This window comes from Osmerus mordax, chromosome 8 (genome assembly GCF_038355195.1).
Source record: "Osmerus mordax isolate fOsmMor3 chromosome 8, fOsmMor3.pri, whole genome shotgun sequence".
Lineage (NCBI taxonomy): Eukaryota > Metazoa > Chordata > Actinopteri > Osmeriformes > Osmeridae > Osmerus > Osmerus mordax.
This window is the reverse complement of record NC_090057.1, coordinates 5485294-5511321: the sequence shown is the minus strand read 5'-3', so window position 1 is coordinate 5511321 and position 26028 is coordinate 5485294. Positions and strand designations below refer to the sequence as shown.

At 44.6% G+C, this 26028-nt stretch overlaps 1 protein-coding gene across 1 annotated transcript; it reads right to left on the bottom strand.

Moving 5' to 3' along the window:
* Positions 1 to 620: 620 nt before the first annotated feature.
* On the bottom strand, positions 621 to 9414 carry flrt2 (fibronectin leucine rich transmembrane protein 2). Its single transcript, XM_067242109.1, has 2 exons — positions 8863 to 9414; positions 621 to 6673 (listed from the first exon to the last, which is right to left on the bottom strand). Exon 2 carries the CDS (start codon positions 6237 to 6239, stop codon positions 4239 to 4241), a length of 2001 nt encoding a protein of 666 aa, XP_067098210.1. The 5' UTR covers positions 6240 to 6673; positions 8863 to 9414; the 3' UTR covers positions 621 to 4238.
* Between the last annotated feature and the right edge of the window lie 16614 nt (positions 9415 to 26028).

The window sequence follows — 26028 nt, the reverse complement described above, 5'->3', positions numbered from 1 at the left end:
CAAAAGATCCCATATGTCGTCATCAGACTGCAGTTGCTCTGGAGAAGATGTGCTGGCTGACCCAGCAGGCTGCTCTCGAATCGCTCTTGCGGTACTTTGATCACACGTCACAGTGACATGGCATTGGTGCCGTCTCAAGTCGGACAAACATTCTAACCGGTGTGTACTGCTTCAAGTCAGCCACCTTTCGGTGCTGTCGGCGCTGCATGCAGTCGAACACACCTAGTGATAATAGGTAAAGATAGCGGGGTGGCACCTGGGGTGGTAGTTTTCAGAATTAGACATGAAAATCATTTTACAGATGCTTTCATCCACAGCGACGGTCAACGTCAATTTGAACCTAGGCCTACAATCTCTTGATTTGAAGTCAAATGTTCTAACCCCTGAGCTAAACCTACTGCCATGCTATACCATATCATCCCACATGCTACACAATCCAAAAGAATAGATCAAACTCACTGTGTTACTATAACTAACTGAAGGTCAGTATGTTATGTTTAAAACAAAATTCAGCAACTATTATTACTGTAATGGTCACTAGAATAGCACTGCAGAAGTGCATGGGTTTTGGATCTGAAAGAAAAAAACGTTTTCTTTTGAGACAATAATGATAATTATTGATCAAATCCCATGGATTTTTTATTTGCAAAAAGCTTTACTTTTATATACATTTTTTTGTGCAAAAACATTTAAAGGTTTTCAAGGACTTTACATTGTAAGTTAACCTCAAGGCACATACATGGGACAACAACAATATTTCAACATGAGAACAGAAATGTAACTTTGGTTCCTAAGTAGCATATTGGTTTATGTCATTAACTGTATGCAATGTCTAAATGAAAAGCCATAATATCAGGTATTCCCTAAATAGCCAAATTGCATGCATTGATTTTCAGCGCACTTATTCTTTCAAATATTACAGTATATGAACAGTCTGTATTATTGTTCTTAGCTGAAATGCATCTTTCAACCCAGTTGCTGTATGATAAGTGTTATATTATCCAGATATTTTGTAATTCAATCAATTAAACGCATATGACACAGAGTGAGAGCACAAATAAATACAATTAGGGGTTTTCCCTCAAATGAAAAACTTGGTAGTGGAGGAAAAGACAACTTAAACGTATTAAATTTAATCCATTTGGGTGCTTTGTTTGAATTGACCTCTGTAATTCGGCATAATTATTCCGATGTGAATCAATGAGCTTTAAGAAAATTACTCCAAAGCCTGAAATAGTAATGAACTGGACTTTGCATTCCATCTCAGTCTCTAATGCGGTTCATATAATTCTATTGGTCACGCCAAGAAGTCTGTGTTCTTTCATCGCACAGAAAGAATGAAGAGTAATGCTTGCTGCACAAAAACCAACAGGGGAGGCCTCCCAGTCGCTAGTCTGGCACCCAGCCCCATTCCTCCTATCTTCTACCTCCCCTCCTCCTGTATGGATGACCCCTCTTTCTCATTAGTTCAAAGTCTATTTTCACTGCAGTAATTATGAAAAAAAGTGTGCTTTCCACTCAATGACCATTCAATTAGTTTGCTGTCATCTGTATCACACCTCTTGATTCTAAGCCATCTCTAAAAAGTCATGAACTGTCTGGGGTTAGTTATACAGTGCTGCATAAAGGTAAGGCAATAACTGGACCTCTTTTTTTTCTTCTTACAACATTCTTACACTTAGGAAATGTGATGTGAGAGAAAGACTAACGTGCTAATGTTTGAATCCAGGTCTCGGCAAGGCTAATACAGACAACAGAAATGAAGGGGTTCAAGGCCTGTAATGGGATAATTGGTCAGATTATTAATGTGTGTCACAAGCAAGTGTTGAGGACCATGAAGCAGTCGTAAATGGACCAAGGAGCAAACCTAGGTGAACTTAGGTAAACCCAGGTGGACCCAGGTAAACCAAGGTGAACCCAGGTGAAACCAGGTGGACCCAGGTGAACCCAGGTGAAACCAACCAGGTGGACCTAGGTAAACCCAGGTGAACCCAGGTGTGTGATAGAGAGAACAGTAGCAGTAACAGTGTGTGTAGTGTGTAGTTTTGTGTGTGCTGACACGTGTGTGTCGGTCGAAAAATTGAGATGCTTTGACAACCACAGAAGACCAACTGCCATGTTGAATGTTTTTCACTAGCTCGATATATCTGCAATATAAAGGGAATGAGACCATTTGGAGAAATTGGGTGTTTTTTGGGTGTTTAACGGAAAATATGGGAGAGCCTGTAGTTAGCATAACTCGTAATGATCTTCAATAGAACACAATCTAAAACCAGGAGTATGTATTTGTTACTCAACAACACCAACTGCCTCATGGTAAATCCTTACAGGAGATTCCTAGGAGAGAATACTCAAGCACAAACACCAAGCACGGTCATTAAAATTACTTTCGTAGCCTGCACCTTCAAACCATACATTCTCAGTGGGTTGCTAAAATTGGTGTTGTTGCTGTGTCTGTGCCACTGACTCTTAGCACCCTACAAAGAGTGCAGTGTGTCATTTGGCTTTCATCCCCCTCTCTGCGTGTGATTCATATAGCCAAGTGAAAATAACGTCTGCATATTTTTCTCCCTTTTTTGGATGAGGATTATGAGATGGGGTTGGGTGGGCAGAGGGGAAGGGAATAAGGGGGAGGGGGAGGGAAGAGGGGTTTAGGGAGGAGGGAAGAGGGCAGGGGTGAAGGAATTCTTTGAACTCGTCTCTGCAAAACAAAATCTTGTCAAAGCAAATAAAGTCTGAGTAAGAAATGTATAATGAAGACTTCTCACTGGCACCCCACATTCCTTCTGCTCAGAGCTTCAGCAGCCAAACCAGACTGGGTTTTAATTGAGCTCCAACAGGGATCTGAGGGCCAGGACAGCAAAGGGGATCAGGAGGGGGAAGTCCATCAGTAGAGGTCAATAGTCTTTGTTTAGATATTTTTTTCTCCCCCTGAATCAATCTAACACCATTTTGAGCCCCCGCTTTGTTTTGGACCATCAATCAGTAAACAAAATAGCCAGTCCCACAGAGTGACCAGACAATGGAGAGAACAATTATGAGGGACAGCTCCTTCATCAAACCGCTGTGAGGCCAATGAGAACATAAGAATATGGTTGCTGTGAGTGAATCATTTGTCTAACCATCAAAAGAACGACAATAAAAGACAGGATGGATGAGTGTATGGAGAGTGATGTAAATGAATCTCCTACGGTACTACAAATCCATCACAAACTCTGCAGACAAGACACCACACCCACAGGGGCAAAGATGTCCCCATGATTCAACCCCAGAGTAGAAGAAAATCTGGATTATTGGCCCCCTGAACAGAGAGTCCACTGTTAGTTTTAAATTATTCCACACCTTTAAGTAGCTCGATGAGCTAAACAACACTCCAAACAATACCCATGCAGCTGAGGTAATGGATTCTGGGGTGGTAAGATCTCTCTCTCTCTCTTTCTCTCACACACACCTTTCAGGCAACCTCCTTGCTGAATAAAAAGAACTGCCCCCTAGTGGTCACAGCTGTCATAACATTGCAAGTTCACGGAGGCGAGGCTGTTCAACTCAACACCGACATTATACTCCTTCCTACTCCAACACCTACCACATTCAAAATTGTCTACTTAATCCTACTCGGGCCAAGGGGTGTTGAAAAGTGTTTTTTGTCTGATTTGTTTTCCTCTGAAAAAAAATGCCCATTTCCTGAATGGCTGCTTACGATCTCTGATGCATTGAGAAAAGTGCACTTCAATTCTTTTCAGAAAATACCACCAGTGCTATTTTTTCATGGTCTTCTAATCAGCAGTGTTTGTATTGCTCGACCGCTGTGTTATCTTAACTGCCGTTCTGGCTGCAAGGGGTTGCTTCGTTTCTGCACAAAGGCCTTATTTTCGCTTCTGTGGTTAGCAAAGAATCCCAGCCCTCATGAGTCCAACCGTCTAGACCTGACAGTGTTCGTCAGAACTACACCAGCGTGCAGTGATTGTACAAATTCTCATGTTCACACTTGAGCGTAAAACTACTTTCAAACCCCAGCTGATTATAAAACCATTTGTATCTCTTTTACTAAGAATAAAAAAGATATCAGAATTCCACATTATCGTCCATATATAAATTACATGTAAGACAGAACTAGGAAATATATATATGGTACAGTATATTTTAACTAAGATTGTTTTGTGTGTGTTTGTCTGCTTTCGGTTTAAACAAAGGGTGGTGAATGAGGACGCAGTGCGTCTGTCCTGAACAGTGCAATATCACGTGAGGCAGAACTCGGTGCTGGGAACATTGCTGCTCTTGCAGTAGGCTAAGCTATTGTTACTAAGGTGACAGTCTCTGAAGCCTATTCCCCCATTGGGTGTGTATATGGGCTGGATCCTGAAATCCCCTTTGAGCAGCTGCTCATTGTTCAGGGAGACTATCTGGAAGCTAGTCTCAGTCATCTCCAGGATGGAGTTATCCTTTTTGGTGCCCGCCTCGCAGTAATCATCTTTTCTGCGTCCCCGGTTGTATTTCCACTGAGTCGACGACGAACGGCTCTTCTTGTGCATGTACCAACAGAAAAGGCCGAGCAGCGTAACCAGGACGACAAGCACCGCCCCTCCGATCACCCCAGCCAATAGGAGCGTGGAATTGATGTCCTGAGGGGCAGCATGCTCTGACCCGGTGGCCTTGTTGTTGGAGTTGGTCGAGGCAGACTTGGTCCTAGCCTCGGAACAGATGGTATCCTCCCCGGGCCGGTAGGAGTTGAGTGTGTCCAGGACGTACACGCAGACTCGGTACACAGAGCGAGGCTCCAGGCTCGTCAGGCTCAGCCGACGCCGGTCTCCGCTGACCGTTTTCTCTCGTGTGACGTCACTCATCAGGCTGTGGCCCATCTTCACCCAGGTGACCTTGTAGGCCGTGACAGTGTAGTAGGAGTCCCAGCTTACCTCGATGCAGCTGGAGTTGACCACGTGGAAGGAGATGCGAAGAGGGTCCTCGTACGGGGGCAAGGGGCCAGAGGGGTGAGGCGGTAGGGCCGGGAGAGGGGAGGGGGAGGCGAGGGAGGAGGGGGTGGACGTGGGGATGGGGGTGGAGGTCAGCTTGGTGGTCATGGTGGTCATGGCGGCGGTGGTGGTCGGAGGGGGAGTGGAGCGCAAGGTGGGCCAGGGCAGGAGGTCGGAGCCAGACGGGCACTCAATTACATCCAGGGTCAGCTCTCTGATTGCCATACCGCGCACCTTCTCCGGACTCTGGCACATGAAGCCCCGGACATTGAGCGAGGCCGACAACGACTTGAGCCACACCACCACCCATTTGACGGCACAGTCGCAGCGCCACGGGTTGTTACGAACAGTGAGCTGCCTTAGGCTGACAAGTCCGTCAAAGACTCCCTGCGTGAGGATCTGCAGCTGGTTGTTGGAGATATCCAGCTTCTCCAGCCCTTGGAGCTGGGAGAAAGTGTCCACAGGAATCTGGTCGATCTGATTATCCTGCAGGCTGAGCCGGACCAGGGCCTGGCTGGGGAGGAGGGGCGGGGGGAAGGTGAGTGAGTTTCGGGCCAGCGCCAAGTCACGGAGGTTGGTGAGCTCCTGGAAGGTTCCGGGTGCGATTCCCTCGTCCGTCAGCAGGTTCCCATCCAGCAGGAGGCGCTGTAGACGCGTCACGTTCTGGAACGCCTCTTCGGCGATGATGGCGATACGGTTCTCGTCCAATCGCAGCTCTGTCAGGTCCTCCGGCAGACCAATGGGCACGCTGCTCAGGTGGTTCTTGGTGAGGAAGAGCATCTTGAGGCTGAGGGCCTCCCTGAAGGCCCCTTCCTCCACCCCCACCGTCGATATGGAGTTATCGTCCAGGTGGAGCTCCTCCAGCTTGGGCAGCTGGGCCAGGGCAGCCCTCGAGATGGTCTGGATGTTGTTCTCCTGGAGGTGGAGAACCCGGATGTTCTTGGGCAGGTTGAGGGGAAACTCGTCCAGCTTGTTGCCGTAGAGATACACGGTTTCGACCGAGCCGACGTTGTGAAGCTCGAGCGGGAAGCCGGCGTTGTTGATCTGGTTGTTGTGGAGGAAAAGGATCTTGTGGCCCTCCTGAACACCCAGGGGAACTGAAGTCAGGCTCCGCTCGTTGCAGTAAACGTACGTTTTGTCGCAGCGGCACTCCACAGGGCAGGAAGCACCAGGGCTGAACTGCATGTTGAGACTCAGGAGGACCGTCAGCCAGAATCTCATGAACGAGGCCCAGTCTTTATTCCACAGTCTGGCCTGTAAAAACTCCATAGTGAAATCCAAAAACAAAGTTGAACAAAGGAAAAAAAAATATTGTCACACCTCCCTGAACGAGTAGGGTTGAAGAAGGCAATGGAGTATATCCACTATAAAGACAGAGTCCTTTAAGAGAGTTTGATAAAGCGTCAGTTCACAGGGTGGAGAAGGGAGGAAGGCGCAAGGGTAATCCCCCTGTAATTGCCAGTGCTCAGCTGAAGAGCAATGGTCTCATTAGCTGCTGCTGTTGCCTCTCCACTGACTGGCTCCATCCATGCTGAGATATCAGACCGTAGCAGGGGTCCTGTCTCACTGCAGCGGGCCCAGTCTGGACCAGTAAGTAGCCTGGCAGCGGTGAGCCTTCGTAGGCCTCACTCGCCCACCCGTCACACTCTCCTGCTCCCCTCCTGAGGTAGCGTCCAAGGGGGGTGACATTTGGATCCAGAGACCTGTTCCAACAAAAGAATGGCTGGATTAGTATTTTCAGGGGTGGTCTGTTCTCAGTCAAAAGAGCTTCGCTCTCTTGCCCAGGCACAGAACCCTCTCCTGCCCCGTACCCCACCCCCCACCACACACACTTTGACTCAAGATTAATACACACACCATTTACACACTGTCTCACACACATCTATACCCCCTGCCCCCTCCCACACAGACACACACAGATTCCCACAGCTTTGAAATTATGCACAGGCTATTTCTTTCAAAAATGGCAAACCATCTGATAAAAATGCAGGACAGCTCTGGCACATCCGGTTTAAGAGATATAATAGAGTCTTTCATGGCTCCTTTATGCTATCCAAGGAGAGAATAGCACTGCTAGCACACCATGTTCACTCTGTACTTCCAACAGCATGGTAAAGCCACGAAACAACAAGAACACAAAGGAAGAAGTTGAGTTTGTTTGAAACATAAAGAGTAGAACGAGCCAATTAAGGAACATTACACCATATGGCAAGCTCTTTTACAAATGTGAAAAGCAATTTTCTGTCTTTGTACTTTGAAGAGTTTGATGGCGAGGTTGCTACACGTTGTGCATATTGTAAATTGAAGTCTGTCTTTTAACTGTATAATATGTTTGTACACTTCCAGCTCGTGATATTACACACAGCACTGTGTGTGTGTGTGTGTGTGTGTGTATGCATGTGTGTGTGTGTGCGCTTTGTAGGGTGGGGTGGAGTAGTCCAGTTGAGCTTCTCCATCAAGCTAGAATGACATACGCAGCTTGTCAAATGAAATGGGATTGGAAAATAATTTAGTCTTTCAACCTGCAATAAATGATCGATATGGGCTATTTTTCAATGAGATGTCGGGAGTCGTCACCACAAGGCCATGCGAATGCGTTGGATTCCCTCGTGCAGTAGTCAGGTTTTATAGCCCATCACACATTTTCTTCCCTGATGATTGAAAGATACTGCTTGTCATCCTGTGCTTTCAACTTAACAGGAGCGCCACCCCTAGTCAATGCTCAATAGGCCCATATACTTTTAATAAATAACGGCGTGAATGTCTAGAATTTTAAACAGGCAGGATGGGTTAGAGGGGCCTTGGCTCTCACGTGAATTGGTCTGTTGTGCTGAAGGATTCTATGGAACATGAAGCAAAAGAAACATAAAATACATCTGCGATCTACTTTTCTAAATTGAAACGGCAACATTTAATCAAATGAGATACCGGGAAAATAAGCAAGCACATGCCGCAAAAAATGTGCCACGGCAGCAGCATCTAAAATGATTATAGTTGTACGTGTTTAAGGGCCAGGGACCACTAAATGTAATGTCAGTTGTAAAAACGGAACTGAATGGCAGAACATGCCCTTAAACGCTTAAAAGGAAAATTGAAGGTGTATTTTATTGAGAACGATTCGATTGACCAACTTGGGACCAAGTAGTGAAGCTAGACGTTTTACAGCTGAGAGCAGTTCACAGATGAACAAAGTGATATCGCACCAGGACAAAATCCGATTAGCCAAGTACTGGATTTAACGACAGAAATGCAATTAAAAGTTTTAAATTGATAGGGTATTTAAAAGGCGATAAGAAGCATATCAGGTACACATCAAAGCCTACCCAGCGAGGGGTGTTAATTTGAATGAATTATTACAAAGATGGATTGAGAGCCGTACCGTGCATTGAAACCTCAAGCGTAAATCGAGTTTTTTATTTATTTTTTTGCTGCCAATGGAGGAAAGAATTAAAGCGGTGCGCTTTGTAGCGCATTGATCTCAGACACGATTAAATTAGGTAACGCACGAATAAATAATTACAATATTTTTTTTAAACATTCTCTGATCTCTCTTAATCGTCAACTTGGTCACCTTTCCTGCCCGGATGACAAACTGCAGATCTACGATTGAACCTATGAAAAAAAACAAATTCATAGCAAAAGTCTTACATATGTAAAGCATAACCTGCTGGCTACGGCGAGTGCAGATAATTGAGTAGCCTAGAATCCGCACTTTTGCGAAATTCCACTTGAACAAAAACTATTTAAATCGCAAATGCAGTCATTCGCTAAAGTATTATGTTTATATCCAACATGGTGTAGCCTATCTGCGTGTACCCATACAGTTTATTTCGGTATCGTTGCTTTATATAAATAACGATTCAGTGTTAAGATGCCTTCAAGTTCACCATACCTTAGACGGCGCTATATCCACATCCATTATGAACCCCATAATAATGTTAAACTTTTTCTCAATCGCTTTGTCCTTCATGCAATCCTGGAATGTGACAGTGCGCAACGATCCAGCGCCATTTGGTACTGTTTGTGCGAATCGGTTCTAAGCGCTCTGCCACCCATGAGTCTACCAGTCGGCATACTGCCCGAGCCCAGGAAAGAGTCCGCAACAATGTCCGCACTTTTATGTTCAGCCGCAGCTCAACCTACGGCCACGATTCCTTCAAAATCTTCGGAAATGCATTACAACTACAGTGGGACCAGAACAACAGCGAAGAGTTTCCACGTTAAAATCCCCTGGAACGGAGAAAGCGCACTTGCCGAGGTATCCGCTTGATGCCCCAGCCATGACGGCTTGCGTTTTTGGGATGATAAAAATTGCCTTCAATGCTATGAATCCCGGAGAGTTGTTACGTTAGATGAGTTCAGTTGATAGTGATGTCGGTGCACCGACCACCTCTTTCTCTCCTCCCTCCCTCGCTCGCTCACTCACTTGCTCTTTCTTTCTCAGTCTCGCTCTCTTCGGCTCTCTCGGTCCCTCCTTCCCTTCCCTTCCCTGCTAAAGAATGCATCTCCCGGAGCAGCTCAGGGTGGCTTTAAGCCACAGATCCGCCCCGCTGCTGCTGCCCGCACACCGGTGTTAACATAGAATAGCAAGTTGTATTCCAGGTATTTGGCCATGTCTGGGGCGTATTTATATTATAAATTGTATTGTATTGTCTATAGGTGTAGGCATATACTGGACCTAATTTGTTTCTCCAACTTTTAATGCGCTGATTAAGTGTAAATGGGTCCCCTGATAGTCTTTTGTTTCATGTCATTTTTGTGGTTATCAACTTTTCCAATCAGGGCACTTAAGGATTTATATTCCTGTCAGCGTCATTTTCATCTAATGTAAAGCTTTCAGATGCACTGTCAACCGAAGTGTCTTTTGACTATTCAGCCATCCGACAAAGTTCGGATTCAGCATACTTTTGCCCTACACTCTCTCTCTCTCTCTCTCTCTCTCTCTCTCTCTCTCTCTCTCTCTCTCTCTCTCTCTCTCTCTCTCTCTCTCTCTCTCTCTCTCTCTCTCTCTCTCTCTCTCTCTCTCTCTCTCTCTCTCTCTCTCTGACATAAACACACACAAACATACACATATTCTCTCACACATACACAGACAAAGCCTACTACTAGAGGAGGCTAGTTTGCAATGGCATGTGTGTATCACAGTTTGAATCTCCTTATTTTACATTCTGGAGTCTACTTCTAAACATGGTTGTTTAGGTACATCTCAGGTATAGGTTCACCCAAATTGCACATCTTAAAAAAACATACACAAGCCACCCACTCATTGATATTGGTGTAGCAGATTGATTAAATGTAAACCATGGACAACTTTTACACAGGTCCCCTGACAACTGAAACTGTGACATGGCCACATCTCAAATCCCTCTCCTTCCCTCCCAAGCACAGGAATCCACCCAATGCCATACCAGTCCGCCACTACATCAACATCTCTCTTCAGCTTGGTTGGTTTCATTCAGCCTTTCATGTTTAATTTTGGCTGCCATGCCACAAAGATGGACTGCCTTGCCGTGCCCGGTCTAAAATATTTAATTTCTTCATAAATCAGGTCGCTGTACACAGCATGAATTATACAGTATATTGGACATGTGAAGAATGCAGAGGAAACAGTGCTGTTTTTTTCTTTGCAGTGGATGGACATGTTCTATTGCACATTTCAACATTATTGGAATAGTTGTCTGAAGTCCAGGGATGTCCAAGGCATTGTTTCCTGGTCCGACATTACACTATGACACTACATACTGTGTAGGATTCAAACTGGATTCTTTATACAGCAAGCAGGTCGTTTGTAAAAAAAAAAAGGGATTGGCTCATTGTAGTCATCAGTAATGTAATATAAATATAAAATAAAAGAATCTCTAAGAAATGCAAACATGGACTCCTGTTACTCCAGTTTAATATTTAGGTTTTTCCGTTTCGTCACTTGAACAAACTTAAAGATAATTTCCTGATCTAATCTTGAATCACTGAATTACAAGTCATGCTTTATGTATTGATTTCAAAGGAATACCAATTTTACACATCTTTTATAAATCCAAATATTATTTTTGCATCAGACCTGGGACCAATCTTCCATTTCTCTCTTCTCTCTGTCAATATATTTCTTTCTCCTTCCTTCCTTCCTTCCTTCCTTCCTTCCTTCCTTCCTTCCTTTCTTTCTTTCTTTCTTTCTTTCTCCCTTCCTTCTCTGTCTCTCTCTCTCTCTCCCTCTCTCTCTGACTCTCACTCTCTCTCTCTCAGCGTTGCGGGGTATGTTTACAGCGGCACTGTTCTGCTGAAACTGGAGAACCGGTATTGCCCGCTCCTGAGGTCAGATCAAAGTCCAACATGGTGGCTGTTTCTGACTGGACGGCAGAAAGTAACCCTGTTTGAGAGCTTACAGTGGGGCCGCAGATACAGACCCTCGGCCCTAAAGTTTACCTCACCCACATTCACACAGCAGGCCCAGGAGACATCATTAGCTTAGCGTGTTTCTCCTGGTATGTTTACATCTGGACACTTCAAAGCAACTCCACATCCCTGTTTAACATGTGGAACGTGATTAGTAAGATAGCAGTATGATGACTGTGGAGTTACATTCCTCTTTTGCTTGGTGTTTGTGTGATTATGGCAGGGAGAGATGGACTGAGACTAGCCACAGCCTCCTTCAGAGTGAGCAGGGAAGCTGATTACGTTTTTAGCTCTCAGACGATCAATATGTTCATTAATCTTGGCACGGTAATCATGTTTAAGTGTGTCAGTTCAATCCCAATCAACTTTCTATACCTGCCTTCGTAATGTAAAGTCTCATGAGAGGCAAGTCCAATTTCCAACTGTCACTTCTAAGTGCACAATATGAATATTATTATACGTTCCTGCTACCCTTTTTTTCCTTGACATGTTCAGTCATGGAGGTTGTTATGTTCATTGTTCTGTCCAGTTAAAGAGACAAGAAGTTACTGGAGTCTGTTTTAAAGATGAAAGCTCTTTTCATACTGTTGGGAGGCAGAGAGGGCTCAATCAGTGTTCAGTGAGTTTTTCTCAGATGTGAATTGTGTGAGGCTACATGAATGCTATGGCTTCAGCTCTTCCACTGCAGCCCCATGCTAATGTCAGGCTTTACAACCACTGACGGGCCCGGACCCTGTATCAGGCGAGGAGAGAGAGGATCACTAAGAAAAAAGATTTAAGGTGTGAAGGCAGTGAGAGAGAGGAAGTAGATGAGAGAGAGAGAGAGACAGAGAGAGAGAGAGAGAGAGAGAGAGAGAGAGAGAGAGAGAGAGAGAGAGAGAGAGAGAGAGAAGACAACAGAGAAACAGTGAAGCAAAGAAAGATTTTGTTGGAGCAGAAAAGACAAGAACAAAACATAGAACAAGAGAGATGGACAGAGAGGGTGTGAAAATGAAAGGAAGAAAGAAAGAAGAAAGGAAGGGGAAAGGGATAGAAAAAGAGATCCACGCCAGGAACAGGTCTGAGGGTCACGCGAAGGATGGGCCTTATCCCTTCTCCAATCCCTGCAGCTTTTCCCTCTGTTTGAAGTCACATCTGGGCTGAATTTCCCCCTTCTGAACTGAAGGGAGAGGAAGTCTTAGCCTGGCTGTACTGGTGAGGATGTGGGCTCTAGCTTCTACCCTCCAGGCTAGACACTTCATACTGAGACTGTGTGAGGGTTTCTTTGTCCTGAAGGGCTATTGTCCAGATTGTCCTTCACCAAACCTTACCCACATGCTAAACAATGCGAGCTGGCTATCTATGATTTGACGAGTCTGTGATTTGAAGTTACAGTATGTGCTATTTGTCGGTTGCTTTGGATAAAAGTGCAGGCTAAAAGAATGAAAATGCAAAATGTAAAACACAAAGCAAACCATCTCTCCTGAAGACTGAGATAACTGCAGGTTGTAGTTCCAGACCACCCCCTAGCTCATACAGTATGATTGACTTTTAAGCAGTTCCTGGACATAATGGTAATGGTTTTGAATGAGCCATTTATGTTGTTGTGCATCTTCATTGTATGCACAGCTTGTATTTAGATTTCTCCTGCTGGGCTACTCTGAGGAGCACGATTGGGCGACACAAGTTGAAAAGAGCAGGAAAAAGGACTGCCTCTCCGTCTGCAGTGTGTCTGTTTTTATAGAAACTGAAGAGTAACCGAGTTATGTACTCTGACCGATGCAGACTAGACGTTGTGTTAGTTGAATCAGATGTGGGCCTGATAGTACTACTGGGTAGGAGCAAAGAACCGATAAGTCAATGCTTTAGTTTAGTTAGATTGTTGTCTGGTGTTTGTTTTGATTGTCTCTTATCAATTTTCACATCATGAGTTATTTTTATTTATGGCCATTTTATAACACCATCACACTCACATCAAGTATGTCCTTTCTTCAGTGTTTACTGCTCACAGGAACATTCATTATTGGACTGTCTACTAATTAAAAAAGGGTGAAGAATGCCGCCACCCAATTGACAGCTGAATGACCTCAGACAGTTATTAATTTCTGTATTATAATTAATGTGAATTTGCAACCTCGTCTAGGATTTGTTTATTTATTAGACATCCACGGTACTTAAATGAAGGATGATGCCCACTTTAAGAAGATAGGGAAAGCCGCGTACTTAGCAATGTAGACAAAAAAGAAAGTCGGGACATCAATTAGACAAGCGAAATTCACTGTTTATCGCTTCACTCTCTACCCCTGGAGAACATCTGTAGCAAAGAGATTCTCCTCATTACCACTGAAGCTTTCTGCTGGTCTGGCTCTCATTCAGAATTAGTGAGACAGTGAGAGTGGATTAGCACGCTTATTGCTAATCTGCTAATTCCTTGTGGAAGGTTATAACTAAAACTGTCAAATGTCTGATTAGGGAGATGCACAATTATTATTTCACAGGGTATGGGCATTGGATATGTTGTATTGTCCTCAGACTAAATATTAGTCTGATATTCACTACAACAGGATTGTGGATAATTCCAGATCACAGGTGAAATTGTGCTTGAGACTGTGTCAGGCGTTTTCTAATCCTCTGATTACAGAAGTTTGATGCTGTTGTTGTTGTTGTCGTGATCTGGAAGCTCAAGTGAGTCCACTCCCTTTGACCAGTAGCTTGACTGTCTTGTTCTTGTTCTCGGTTCCCTTGCTCAGCCTTACTGACTTGACTAAAACAAGACCCTTACTAATAACAATAATCCAGTCTTCTTGAAGATGTGTTCATTTCATCCAAATAAAAGTCCAGAATATCTGTTTTGTTCGTTGATTCAAAAATTCTAACTGTAAAAAAAAACAACAAACAAAATCATACTGTAGTCTTGTACTGATGTGGAGAAAATGACCTCTGTGTCTAGCGATGTCGTGTTGTATGTGCTGATCCTTCATTTAAAAGACCATGTTCTTCTAGTTCTGTTGTCAAAAACACAACAGATATTTGCAAATATAATTTTCTCCCCATATGGCTCTACTAAGGCATACATACCAATCTGTACCTCCATCTGCTCTCCGCGGCTAAACCCTCACCATCCCGCTTCCCTCCAGCATCCACTCACTGCCAAGGCTAGTCTCCCCAGTTAGAAATAGTTTAGGAAACATCCCTGGGCTGTCTCCCCCAGATCTCCACATCTCGTCCCCACTCCCAATCACTCAACATCCCACTCAGGGTGTAGATGAATCGCAGAACCTTGGTCCAGATTTCCATTTAACTAGCTCTCTCTTTCATCTCCCCAGAAGAGGAGAGAGAGTGAGAGGGAATACGAAGAGAAAGGAGGAAGAGAAGCGATGACGGAGATGGTCAGGGGGGAAAGATGGAGGATAGGAGAGATGGGGTTGGTCCACGGCGCTGAGTGATGACCTCAGATCTATTGATGAAAGGGATCTGTCTGATCCCTTCATCCCTCACAGAGTGGTGACGACACACTGGTGCATCGCTCTTTCTTTCAGGTGGCACCAGGCCCAGCCCTGGCGTCTGTCACCCTGCACAGATTAATTGAAGCATGGCATCATAAATGAATCACATATGGCTAATATGTCTCCTCTCAGTTTCTCAGAGAGATGGCAAAATCACCTCCCTGCTCCTTCACGGGGACAGAGTGCATGGGGCTTTGTGTCAGGTGCCCTCTAATAAAAAAAATGCCTACCACGAGAGAAAGTGAAGAAGAATGACAAAGAAAAAAGTAAGGAAATCTAATAAAAAATTGGAAAAGTAGCTAAGGTCAGTAGCTGTGCAGCTAGTATCACTGTATAATTCATGACTTTCCCTTTTCATTTTTCATTTTTCTTTCACCAGTGCGCCTCTGTGCCTTTAACATGGCACAAAGTAGATTAATTACATTAGTCTGGGAGAGCCAGTGTAGCCAGCACACCTGTCCCACTGCCACCTCACGTTAAGATATAGAGATCTTTGTTTTAGCCACCATTAGTTATTTATAAAGGCCCTATGTGTGTGAATTACACAGTTTTGGAGAAGTTGAGAAAGGCCTGTAATAGTCAAGGGTGAATGGTGCAAATTCTCACTGGGAAGGGATGTAAAACTGCAGTAAAAGATGATTGAGGACGCCGCAAGATCAGCAAGTACATATTTGCACTAGCTGGCAACCCCCAAGGCTATGTTGTCATATTGATATAGTTGTGTTTTCATGTCAACACACAAACACTAGGCCGGTAAAACTGTAAAGGACTCATCCTTTACTTTCCCTCAGAGATACCGTACTGTAATTGGTGCCTATGAGATAGATGGACTGTAATCTCACGGGATAGACGCTCTCATTCCTGGGATTGATTAGGGGCTGGCGGATTAGATATTTCTGGGTTACAATTTTTTTCCGCAGACAGACAATTTTCTAAACAGAATCACAAGAATGTCTGAAAATAACTAATGAGGGACCAGCAGACTCATGAACATCAAATAACTTCATAGTGCAGGAACAAGCCTCAGTGCTGCAGGCCTCTCGTATCATCAGACTGATCAGCTACGTTCACTGACTTGGCAAAGTCCCTGATTGCACGGCTAGAAATGTATGTGGTACATCTATTAGAGTTGATGTGAGTGTTATTTAGTTTGCCCATGGGTACAATTCCGGGCATTGGACTTTTCCCCTCTTTTCTGAGGCAAGGCTGGACTTCTTTGGCTTTTGTCGCATCACATGTACTTTGAGACAAGTTGAGGCATACATTTAGTTATTACTACATATAGACATATGCCTGGATTGGGATATACAGTTTGCAATTGGTTTCAAAGATGGTGTAGAAGCTAAACGTCAAATAATCTATGCTGATTTACGCTTGTCTGGGTATTTATATATTTTTTAATCCTTTTGATATAATTTTCACTCAAGTTCCCCTGTTGACAGCCATCATGCAAATATCCAATGCTCTTTTACATCAAAGGAATTGCAGGCTATGTCAAGTTATATTTAGAGATGGAAAACTAAACTCTTAGCCATCATCGTGGTTTGGGTGCTACATTCTTTGCAACTGTGGTTTAAGCCCTTACAATTTGCACAATCTATCTGTAGAAACACATGGCTATGAGAGAATCATCCCTTTAAGATTTTGTAATGTTCAGCCGATGTATGTGTTTTTTCATTCTGCTATATCCTCCAGTTCTGAATACACACACGCTGGGGTTGGTTAAAGGTAATGTTGATGTGCTTATAGAACACAGCTTTTTTCCCCTCAGTGTGCACTGCCCACAGTCGTCTGTCATTTCGAACCACTTGTTGTGGCTGTTGTTGTGATTAATTATGTGGTTTGGGGGTGGATTTACCCAATAGCCAAAGCTTGTGTGTATTTGTGTGTGTGTCGGAGAGAGAATTTCGATTTCACCAGCAGTTGGTCTCACATTCACAGCCTTGTGATTGTTAAACCAACAGAAAAGAGTGAAAACAAGCTCATTTGCTGGTGGGCAGGCAGGTCTGTGTCTGCCTGGCAGGCCTCCACAGTACCCTGCTTTGTTTCGTCCCTGACCTTCATCCTGTCACTTTTATTTGACAACGAGGTGTGCTCAACAACTGTCGGCTGCAGCTGATGTCCAGTCTGTAGTCACAGCGGTAATAAAACAAACTGAGCTCCTTCAACCTCGTAGCAAATAACAGCGAAACACGTGTAAGGAATGGTTAAAATTCCCCTCTGCGTTACTGAAACCTGTTATGGCAACTGAGGCCAGCAGGTATTTCTCATGAGTATCTGTTTTCCCCTGAGCACTGGATCGGGTATCTTCGTGAAGTGGAATGCATCAGAAAGACACTTTAGAAATGCCACAAACGCCACATGCAAGTGTTCTTCAGTGTGAAACAGAGGGCCCAGCCCTGAGAGGTGCAGGCCTGCGGGAGGGTCAGACAAAGCTCCAGACCCTCCTCGCTCAGCTGGATCTCCTGGCATGTGAGTGTTTCCACGTGTGCTCCTCCTACTGTGTGCAAGTCTGGGCTGGGGCTCGGCTGTGTCACACCGGGGTAGAGTCGAAATCTACCTTGGGACTTAAGAGCTGGCATCGGCCCAACTCCCCTGATAGGTTAACAAGAAGAACTTGTTCTTATCAATGGGGCTCTTTATGTTGTCTGTACACACAGACACACACACAGACACACACACATGCAGACGCACCACACACACACACACACGTAGCTTGCAGGAGTCATAGGAGTGCTGACACCAGAAAAGCCCTTCAAGCTCCTCTGGGTTCATCCAGCACCTCAGACACACGGCCTGCAAGTCATTGTTGTTATTTATTCCAAGCACAACACAAGAGGCAGACAGGCAGAGTTATACAGAGTGAGAGAAAAGGACAGAAAGACATGCAGAGAGAGGAAGAGAGAGAGAAAGGGAGCAAGGGAGGGAGAAAGAGAGAGACAGAGTGAGAGGGTGCTGTATATATAGGGATAGGGGGTGAAGAGTGAGAGGGTCTTTGAGTTGGACTGAAAGAGGAGGAAAGAGAGAGATCTAAGTAGTGATAGAGGGGAGGAGAGTGCTGTAACCGGGGTGGTGGTGGTTGTTTTTGGCTTGTGTGCCGGTAGTGCTGAGGCAGAGCAAACACAGAGACCCAGCACACGTCAGCCCACTAATCTCTCAACGCGGCCAAAGATTTCTGACAGCATTTAATTACAAACAGGCGACTGTCAGGTAACTCTCACTCTCACTCTCACACTACCTCTTCCCTGCAATTACAGCATTTCACTTGTGTCATCGCTGTGCCATTTTTCCAGCTCTGATATCAGCCCGAGCACCACACACACTCTCTCTCACACACACACACACAAAGGCAAACTGCTCCATTACTCAAAGGTTATAAGTGTCTTAGCAACATGAGGAAAGATCAAAAGTGTCAGTATATGGAGGGGAAACTGTGTTTCCCCAGAATAGTACAGTATGGTGCATCTATAATCTACAGCAGAATGCTCCAATACCCATACTAGCATCTAACATACTATTCCAATACCCATGCTGCCATACTATTTAGTATTCCAGAAAAAAATAATGTCCTAATATGTCAATAACATGTATAAAATAAAAAAGAACACCAGGATGCTACATACAGACGCATTTTGCGAATGCGAGCAAGCCTTCTTTTCTGACTGGTCTGACTGTTACCCACAATACTGTGTGTGAAGGAAGACACATCAACCGTGGGTCTTCACTTCATTCAAAAAAAATTCCAGTCAGGTTGTTATCTGAATTTATTTGGCTGAAACCGTGGGTTTTCTTTCACTTCATTCAAATTATTTTCCAGTTAGGTCTAAATGTTATCTGAATTTATTTTGCTGAAAAAGGGACACCTCCATTTAGGTTTTAATCTGACATTTTAAGAGCATAAACCATTTATGGGAGTCAGGTGGCTGAGCGGTGAGGGAATCGGGCTAGTAATCCGAAGGTTGCCAGTTTGATTCCCGGTCATGCAAACTGACGTTGTGTCCTTGGGCAAGGCACTTCACCCTACTTGCCTCGGGGGGAATGTCGCTGTACTTACTGTAAGTTGTTCTGGATAAGAGTGTCTGCTAAATGATTAAATGTAAATGTAAATTTATTATTGGTGCTCTCTGGATCGCAGCTATGAAGCAAGCTGACTGAGTCTGATTTAGCAATTCAATTTTTTCAGGACAGATTTATGGAGGGAGTGATTCTATTTCAAATGTTTGTCAAAGGCCATGGATCAGCACAACCTTTGTTCCACTCCAAGACAGGGAGTTGACTAGTGCTATGATGGGGGCAATTGCAATTGCGGTAACATGAGCGTTTCCTTGCCATTTAAACGTTTTACAGAGGCAACTTGTCACCTTCCCTAAAGCTCACAGTTCCTGTTCTTCCTAAATGAAGTTCGATGGGCCAGCAGTCAGTAAACATATACAGATAGGCCTATGCTAACTTCACCTCAAGCTCTCCATCCTATTAGCTACCCGATTCAATTTCCCCTACGGAGACTTGGGCTAATTTAGACGGAGGCCATTCGGCCGTTTACACAGCGTTGTGAAAATGAGGCATTTCTAATGACTCGGCACTCTGACAGTCTTCCAGCAGCGGCTCAAGGCCTCTCGCCAGACAAGGTCTTTCCAGTTCCGTGTTCCCGACTCATCAGCGTTCACATAACTCTCCACAGGATAGCGAGACGGGAAACCAGGCCAGCCGCTACTGAGCTTCGAATGTTAGCAGATGGGAAACCTTAATACCAGTCTCTCTTTCACAACCACCAAAAAGGGGTGTCTTGCGTTCGTCCAACAAACCGAAATCTCATTGCGGTTACTTATAGAGATGTTCACAGCCGAAAGCAGTCGTGTATTTGGCTTTGTCTGAAGGCCTATTGTTTTTTGGTGAAGAACATCTGCAGTGAAGAAGGTGAAGGTGTTGGAGGGGAACCACCCTTTTCCAGTCTAATTTACTGTGCTTGTTCATGTTAATGCAGGGAATGAATATTGTGTTCCTAGATATATGTTGTCAAAGAAGGTAACTGTTTCTCTGTAATTGATTGAATAATTAGTCCTATTTCTGCTCTGGAATTAAATAAACTAACATAAAATATTTCAGAGAAAGAACTCAAAGAAAAAAAGTTTAATATTGCACATGTATGTATGTATGTATGTGTGTGTGTGTGTGTGTGTGTGTGTGTGTGTGTGTGTGTGTGTGTGAGTGTGTGTGTGTGTGTGCGTGTGTATGTATACAATATATTTTGAGAAAGTGAGACAATAGTTTGGTAAAGTAAATTGCATATTTATATTGGAACTGTTGTTAATCTCTGTCCAAAAGTCACACTTATATTTGAATGTAGGCCTGGTTCATTTGTGCCGCAGCACTTTTCTCCATATTTTTCTACTGTTCGAAAGAACAAAAATTAAATTTTCTTTCAAATTTGCTCTCAACTACGCCAGACCATTTTTTAAATATATTTCTCACTGCCATACTTTCCCATGAATTAATAACAATCTCCATATTTCATTTTAGGTTAGCGGTACTCCATCAAGTCTCATGGTCATATTTTCAGCCGGTAAGGTGTTTGGAGGTTCCAGTGCCTACTAGAAGGAGACAGGGAAGATTCCTTTATAAGGTCACTGGCCTCATTTCTCCATCAGAGAATTAGTCTGGAGGGAGAGGTGACCACCTATTGTCTCCATGTTCATGCACATTTAGCTGTTCTGAGAGGGTGAACAGTCCTCACACACATACACGCTCACACACACACACACACACACACGCTCACACAAACACTCTTTTTACATCCTGTACCATACACAGTCACAGTGACCCCAGTCAAGCTCCCCACCCACTCCCCCTCTCTGCCATATAATGATTTTTTTTCTTCTCTCATCTGAAGATAAGAAAACCGAAGCTGCAGCTCTTTTGATCAACGCATAAAACCAGGATGTGAGGAGTTCTAATCACATTCCTCCCTTGACATTTTGTGTTGTGTGACATTTAACTGAAGCAAAACACTTTCCACTCCCGGGTGCTCTTAAAATTGTGCCGTGCGAAACTGTTGTGTAAACGGATGTGCACAGTTCTGTGGATGTGAAAATACCTTTCTGATAATGCATGCCAATATAATACTCCACCTTTCAGATTGCTTTAGACAGATACAATATTTTGGTATTCATAGACTTTAGGTTTCATGGAGAGCAACCATTTTAGCAACAGATTATAAGCAGCCATTTTTTTTCTTTCAGCAGTCATTCAGTGACTCTCTTTGTGGCAGTATTTTTTGACAATTTTGTGCGTAAAACTCAATCGCTTTATTTTCAACTTGTATTGCTTTGTCTTGTTCACATTCCCTCTGGGATTGTTCTGGCTGATTCCAACTGTGCCTGTCAATATATATTTTTTCTTTCTCTCTCTGCCTCTCTCATATCTCTCTCTCCACTCTGTTTCTCTCTCTCTTTCTACCCTCTCTCTGCCTCTCTCTCTCTATTATCTCTCTTTCCTCTCTCTCTCTGTGAGTGTCTCCCGCTATCGGGATGCGTGTCTCAACATGTGGGAGGCAAAGACACAGATATCTTGTGGATAATTGATTAAAGCCAGGTGTTCTAAGGGGATTTGCATAATAACAGCAGTTGGTGCTGTGTCCCATGGTGTTCCAGGTCCCAGTGGGCCCTCTCCTGCCCCACCACAGGGCCTTGGTCCTGGTTGGTGGGTAGAGGTAGGCTGGGGAAGGGTATATGCTCTCTGGGAAGCCGGACAGGGGTCAAACCAAATGGCACACTGCCATCTCCTGCTCCAGGATTTCGTTTTGGAAAAATGATAAAGGCTACGGCTTCTTGTCTGTATGTGTGTGCCTGTGTGTGTGGGCGTGTGCATTTGTACTTCTATGTGCGTGTATTTGTGTGTATAATGTTGCAGCAGTCCTCAGTCGTAAAATGTGGGGAATGTGAATGACCAGAGCCTTCGTCGGTGCCAACGCAAACTAACTCACAGCTTGGAATCTTTCATGTTGCCATAATAAATGACAGTAGGGGATGATTGCAGGGGCTGGGGTGCTGAGGGGGTGGAAACGGGATCCGTCTGGAGTGGGTGGGGGTAGGGGGGGTTGGGGCACCTCAAGGAGAGGGACTCGAGGGATTCGGGGGATACCTCGGCCACCTGATCCTGCATCGGACCAGCTGAACAAATGGAGCCGATACTGCCTCAGAACCGCAGGAGCCAGACGGCTTGTACACACCAACACACACACACACACACACACACACACACCAACCCACACAAAAACACACATTAAAACACACAGGGACACAAACACAAGCACAGCAGAAAATAGTCTGTCTGCCTAATCACACACTAAAAATTACAAAAAAAAGATGGTTTGGGGATTTGAATGGCGTTACTCGCATCGTTGGTCCCCCTGTTGCGTGGCGGCACAAGCTTGTTTGCTCCAGATCCAGGTGGTGCAGAGAACATAAATTACACCCTCTCCTGGCCCCCCACCCCCCACCCCCCTAGCCCCCCACCCCCCAGGCAGGATAACCAGAGAGAATGTGAAGCTGATGGGTCCAGGCCAAACTCGACTGGAGGAAGGCTGTCAGAGGGCTCGTCTGAGCGGCGGGTGGATACGCAGACAGAATCTAATAAGAGTCCGACCCTCAGGAACAGTAGACAGAATCAAAACAAGAGCTCTGAGTATGGGGTTCTCACAGGTAATTTGGTCTCTGCTGGGTCTCGCTATGAAAAACGCTAACACACCGCGTTATTCTGTTACATGACATTGGGTTCTCTTCTTCCACTTATGCTCTCTCAGCCCGGGTTGGGAGGGAAGCGGTCCATTACACTTTACAGAAACATTTGCTGTTTCAATCACATTCAGATTCTGTGATTCACCAAGTCGTGGTACACACGGAGCTTTGAAAACAGAGCTAGGGGAATGTACGCTTTACACGGTTAGAATCCAAACATGATGAGGCAAGCTCTTCATTTATAAATTACAAGTAACAGTGAAAAGAAAAGGATCCTAAAAAGGCCTGGTTGTCCACAAGGAGGAGGGGGGGAGCGAGCTGGGTCAGCAAGTGGTATCAAATGGCCGAGTGCGTGTTTTATTGGGTGACGGACAAATAAAAAAGTACCAGATACCAGAACAATGTGTGGGACGACAAGCTCTAAAAGCTCCATTCATCCTGAGTCATGTTTCACTGGGGCTGCGGTGTCAGACTATAGGAGAATGAAACAGAGAGAGGGGGGGGGGAAAACAACAGACAAGCCTAATATCCTCCATATGACTTGGCGAGGCTAGGAAACAACATCCTGGCTTCTGCTCTCTCCTCTTCTCCTTGCGTCCCCCTCTCTTTCGCTGATCAAAACAATCCCTCCTTCCTCCTCTGTTCTGCTTTCATCGCCTATCCAGCCTGCTTATTGGTGTTGGACAGGAATAACCAGGAAAATATATGCATAACCCTCCTCTGACATGGCGTCTTGTTTGATGTGGATTATTCAAACAGATGCCCTCTCACCGTTATTGATGAGATTCACATGCTGTGTGGATCTCTGTCTCCTCGCTCTCCTTAGTAATAACCATCCTTGCAGCCTGAAATGCAATTCTGTCTCTTGCTTTGAGAGAAAGACGTTGGAAAACAAGACAACTAAAAAAATGTCAAGTCTCCTCGTCAAGTCTGGCAGGTCTCGTGGTGACAGAATATAGATGAGGCTGAGAAATCAGGAAAGTTTCTTGCGGAAGCCAGGAAGTAAGTAACTCTTTGGCTGGAGGGCTTGCTGGGAATCATCTGAGTCTGCCAAACCGAGGTGTGTGTCAGGGTCTCGTGTAGCGTTGCTCCAGGCCAGGTCTGGGGGTCATGTGAAAGTGTTGCTAGCTGGGTTTTGTGAGGCAGAAAGGCCAGCGCTTTCTGACTCTGGAGGAGAAGAGAGTCAGAAAGAGAGAACATGTTCATCCCTCTTGTGATATGTTGAGTCCCATTTACACACACACCAATACACGCACACACACTAACACACACACACACACACACCAACACACACACTAACACGCTCACACATACATGAACACACTCACACACTAACACACACACACACACACACACACATCTCTCAGAGCAGGGGTCAGGGGGTTAACAGATTTCTCCTCAAGTGAGTTCTGTCACGGCCAAGCCTTCATCTGAAGCCTGCTTTTGCAAACTGAGCCAGTCAGGGTGAAACCGGAGAACGACAGGTAGCTAAGCCTGGACAGGCGTGCAGAAACACTGTCATCATTAGCAGCCTGGGGGTACTGCATCACCCAGCACAGGGCTGCACAAAGTCCACAAAGTTTATGTTGGATGTGTGCTCAGCTATTAAGTGATAGTGAATAAACTATCTTTCAACCTCTTTCCCTGAATCATAATTCTGGGGCGTCTGTGTTGTCAGGCTAATGTGAGCGATGTCTGGCCTCTTTGGCAGAGGAGCTGGGAGAGTCTCCAAGCACAAGCGGGAGAGTCACAGGTCAGCAGCATGGAGCAAGCTTCACCAGGGCTGGAGCAGAGCACCACTGGAGCTTTCCTGACAGGCCCAACCAGGCTCGCTGGCAGGCGTCTGGCCTCTCCATGGTTCTCTCCTGAACGCCTTCTGAAGGCTCCAAAACAAACAACAATGGGCTCTCCAACGCTGGTCTGCTCACAGCCCATAAAACGATTCTCTGAAGCCTTTAGTCAGTCGTGTGTACCAAGCCCCTGGAGCAGCGACCACCTGACAGCAGGCCACTCACAAATATGCAGTGTTTTTTTGCTGTTGTAGATTTTGCATACAGCATACTTTTTAAAATAGGTTGAAGCCTTATTTATTTGTATTATTCTGCTTCTTTGAATGTGTGACATTGTGCTGATCTGTGGAAAGTGGATTCTGAGATCATGTGAGAATATAAGTGGCTGTGCTCAAACAGTGTGTTGTGTACTGTTAACATATCATTGAAACATGTTTTTACATTTCTGCATTTCTGCTATTATTACAATACTTTGAATGTTTATTTGGAATAAAAAAAAATTGACCCAAGTCCGAGATCTTGGTAAGCCTGCAAATATGATATGTTTTTATTGACATTTTAGTTCAATGAACCCTTGCTCACCACTTAAACTGTAATTGTATTATGTGCTGGTATTTAGTTCTATTTATGTTTCCTCCAGAGCAGGCCATCTCCGTTTCTTTCCCCCAGCCCAGAAGAGAGCAGGGGAAATGGGGAAGAACAGTCATCTCCTTGTGCTGGTTCTTTTAGTTTACAGTACATCAGCATCTCTCTCTCTCTTTCTCTCTCTGCCTTTCTCTCTTTCTCTGGCTTTCTTCCTGTCTCTCTCTCCATGCCCTCTACCCTTTTTTCTTCCCCCACACTCCCTCTCTCTTAGCGTATCTAAGTTGTGCCTTCGGGCCAAATAGAGCTTTGGTCAAAGTGTCATCCATGGCTCACGTTTCCTGCTGGTCATGTGACAGTAGGGACTGTCCCATACCCAGGCGTCCGAGAGCAGAGACCCGGATTAGTCAGAGACGAAGATCACTCTGCACCACGCACCTGGGCTGAAGTAGAGTTTCAAACGAGTAGGAATTTAAAATAAAAAAAATAAAAGTCCTTGGATTGATTAGATTGATTTGGCTTGCTGTGTGGGTTCTGGGGCTGTTTCAACAGTTTCATTGCCCTTGGCAAACACGGCCATGTCTGTAGATGTGAGTAATGCTTATGACATTCACGAGACAAAATAAAATGAAAACATCTTAATTCTTTGCTGTGTGAGTGTGAAGCGAAGCAGTTCAATGTTACTCAGACGAGGTGAATACGACATCAAGTGTATGGATCCATCTACTAAAATGAGCCATGCTTTTAAAGGAAAGTGTTCATCAATCAAACTGTTTGTGTCGACAGCCACACACTGAGTCTTGGCATGTTTGTTTAGAATTAATCCGACAACAGGATAAAAAGCGCAATTTAGAAAAACCGAAGCACAAAGGTCTATATGAAAACAGGCTCATATGAACTTTTCATCCATGCATAAAAAAATCCCTGTATTTTTTAGTAGTTACACTGAGGGTAACTGCACTGGGACTGAAGTATTTAAATAATTGATCATTATTATGTATCACGTCATCCATTCAAAAATATACATAATCTAGCAATAAGAATCACTTCAAACCAATTACACTCTAACTCTGAA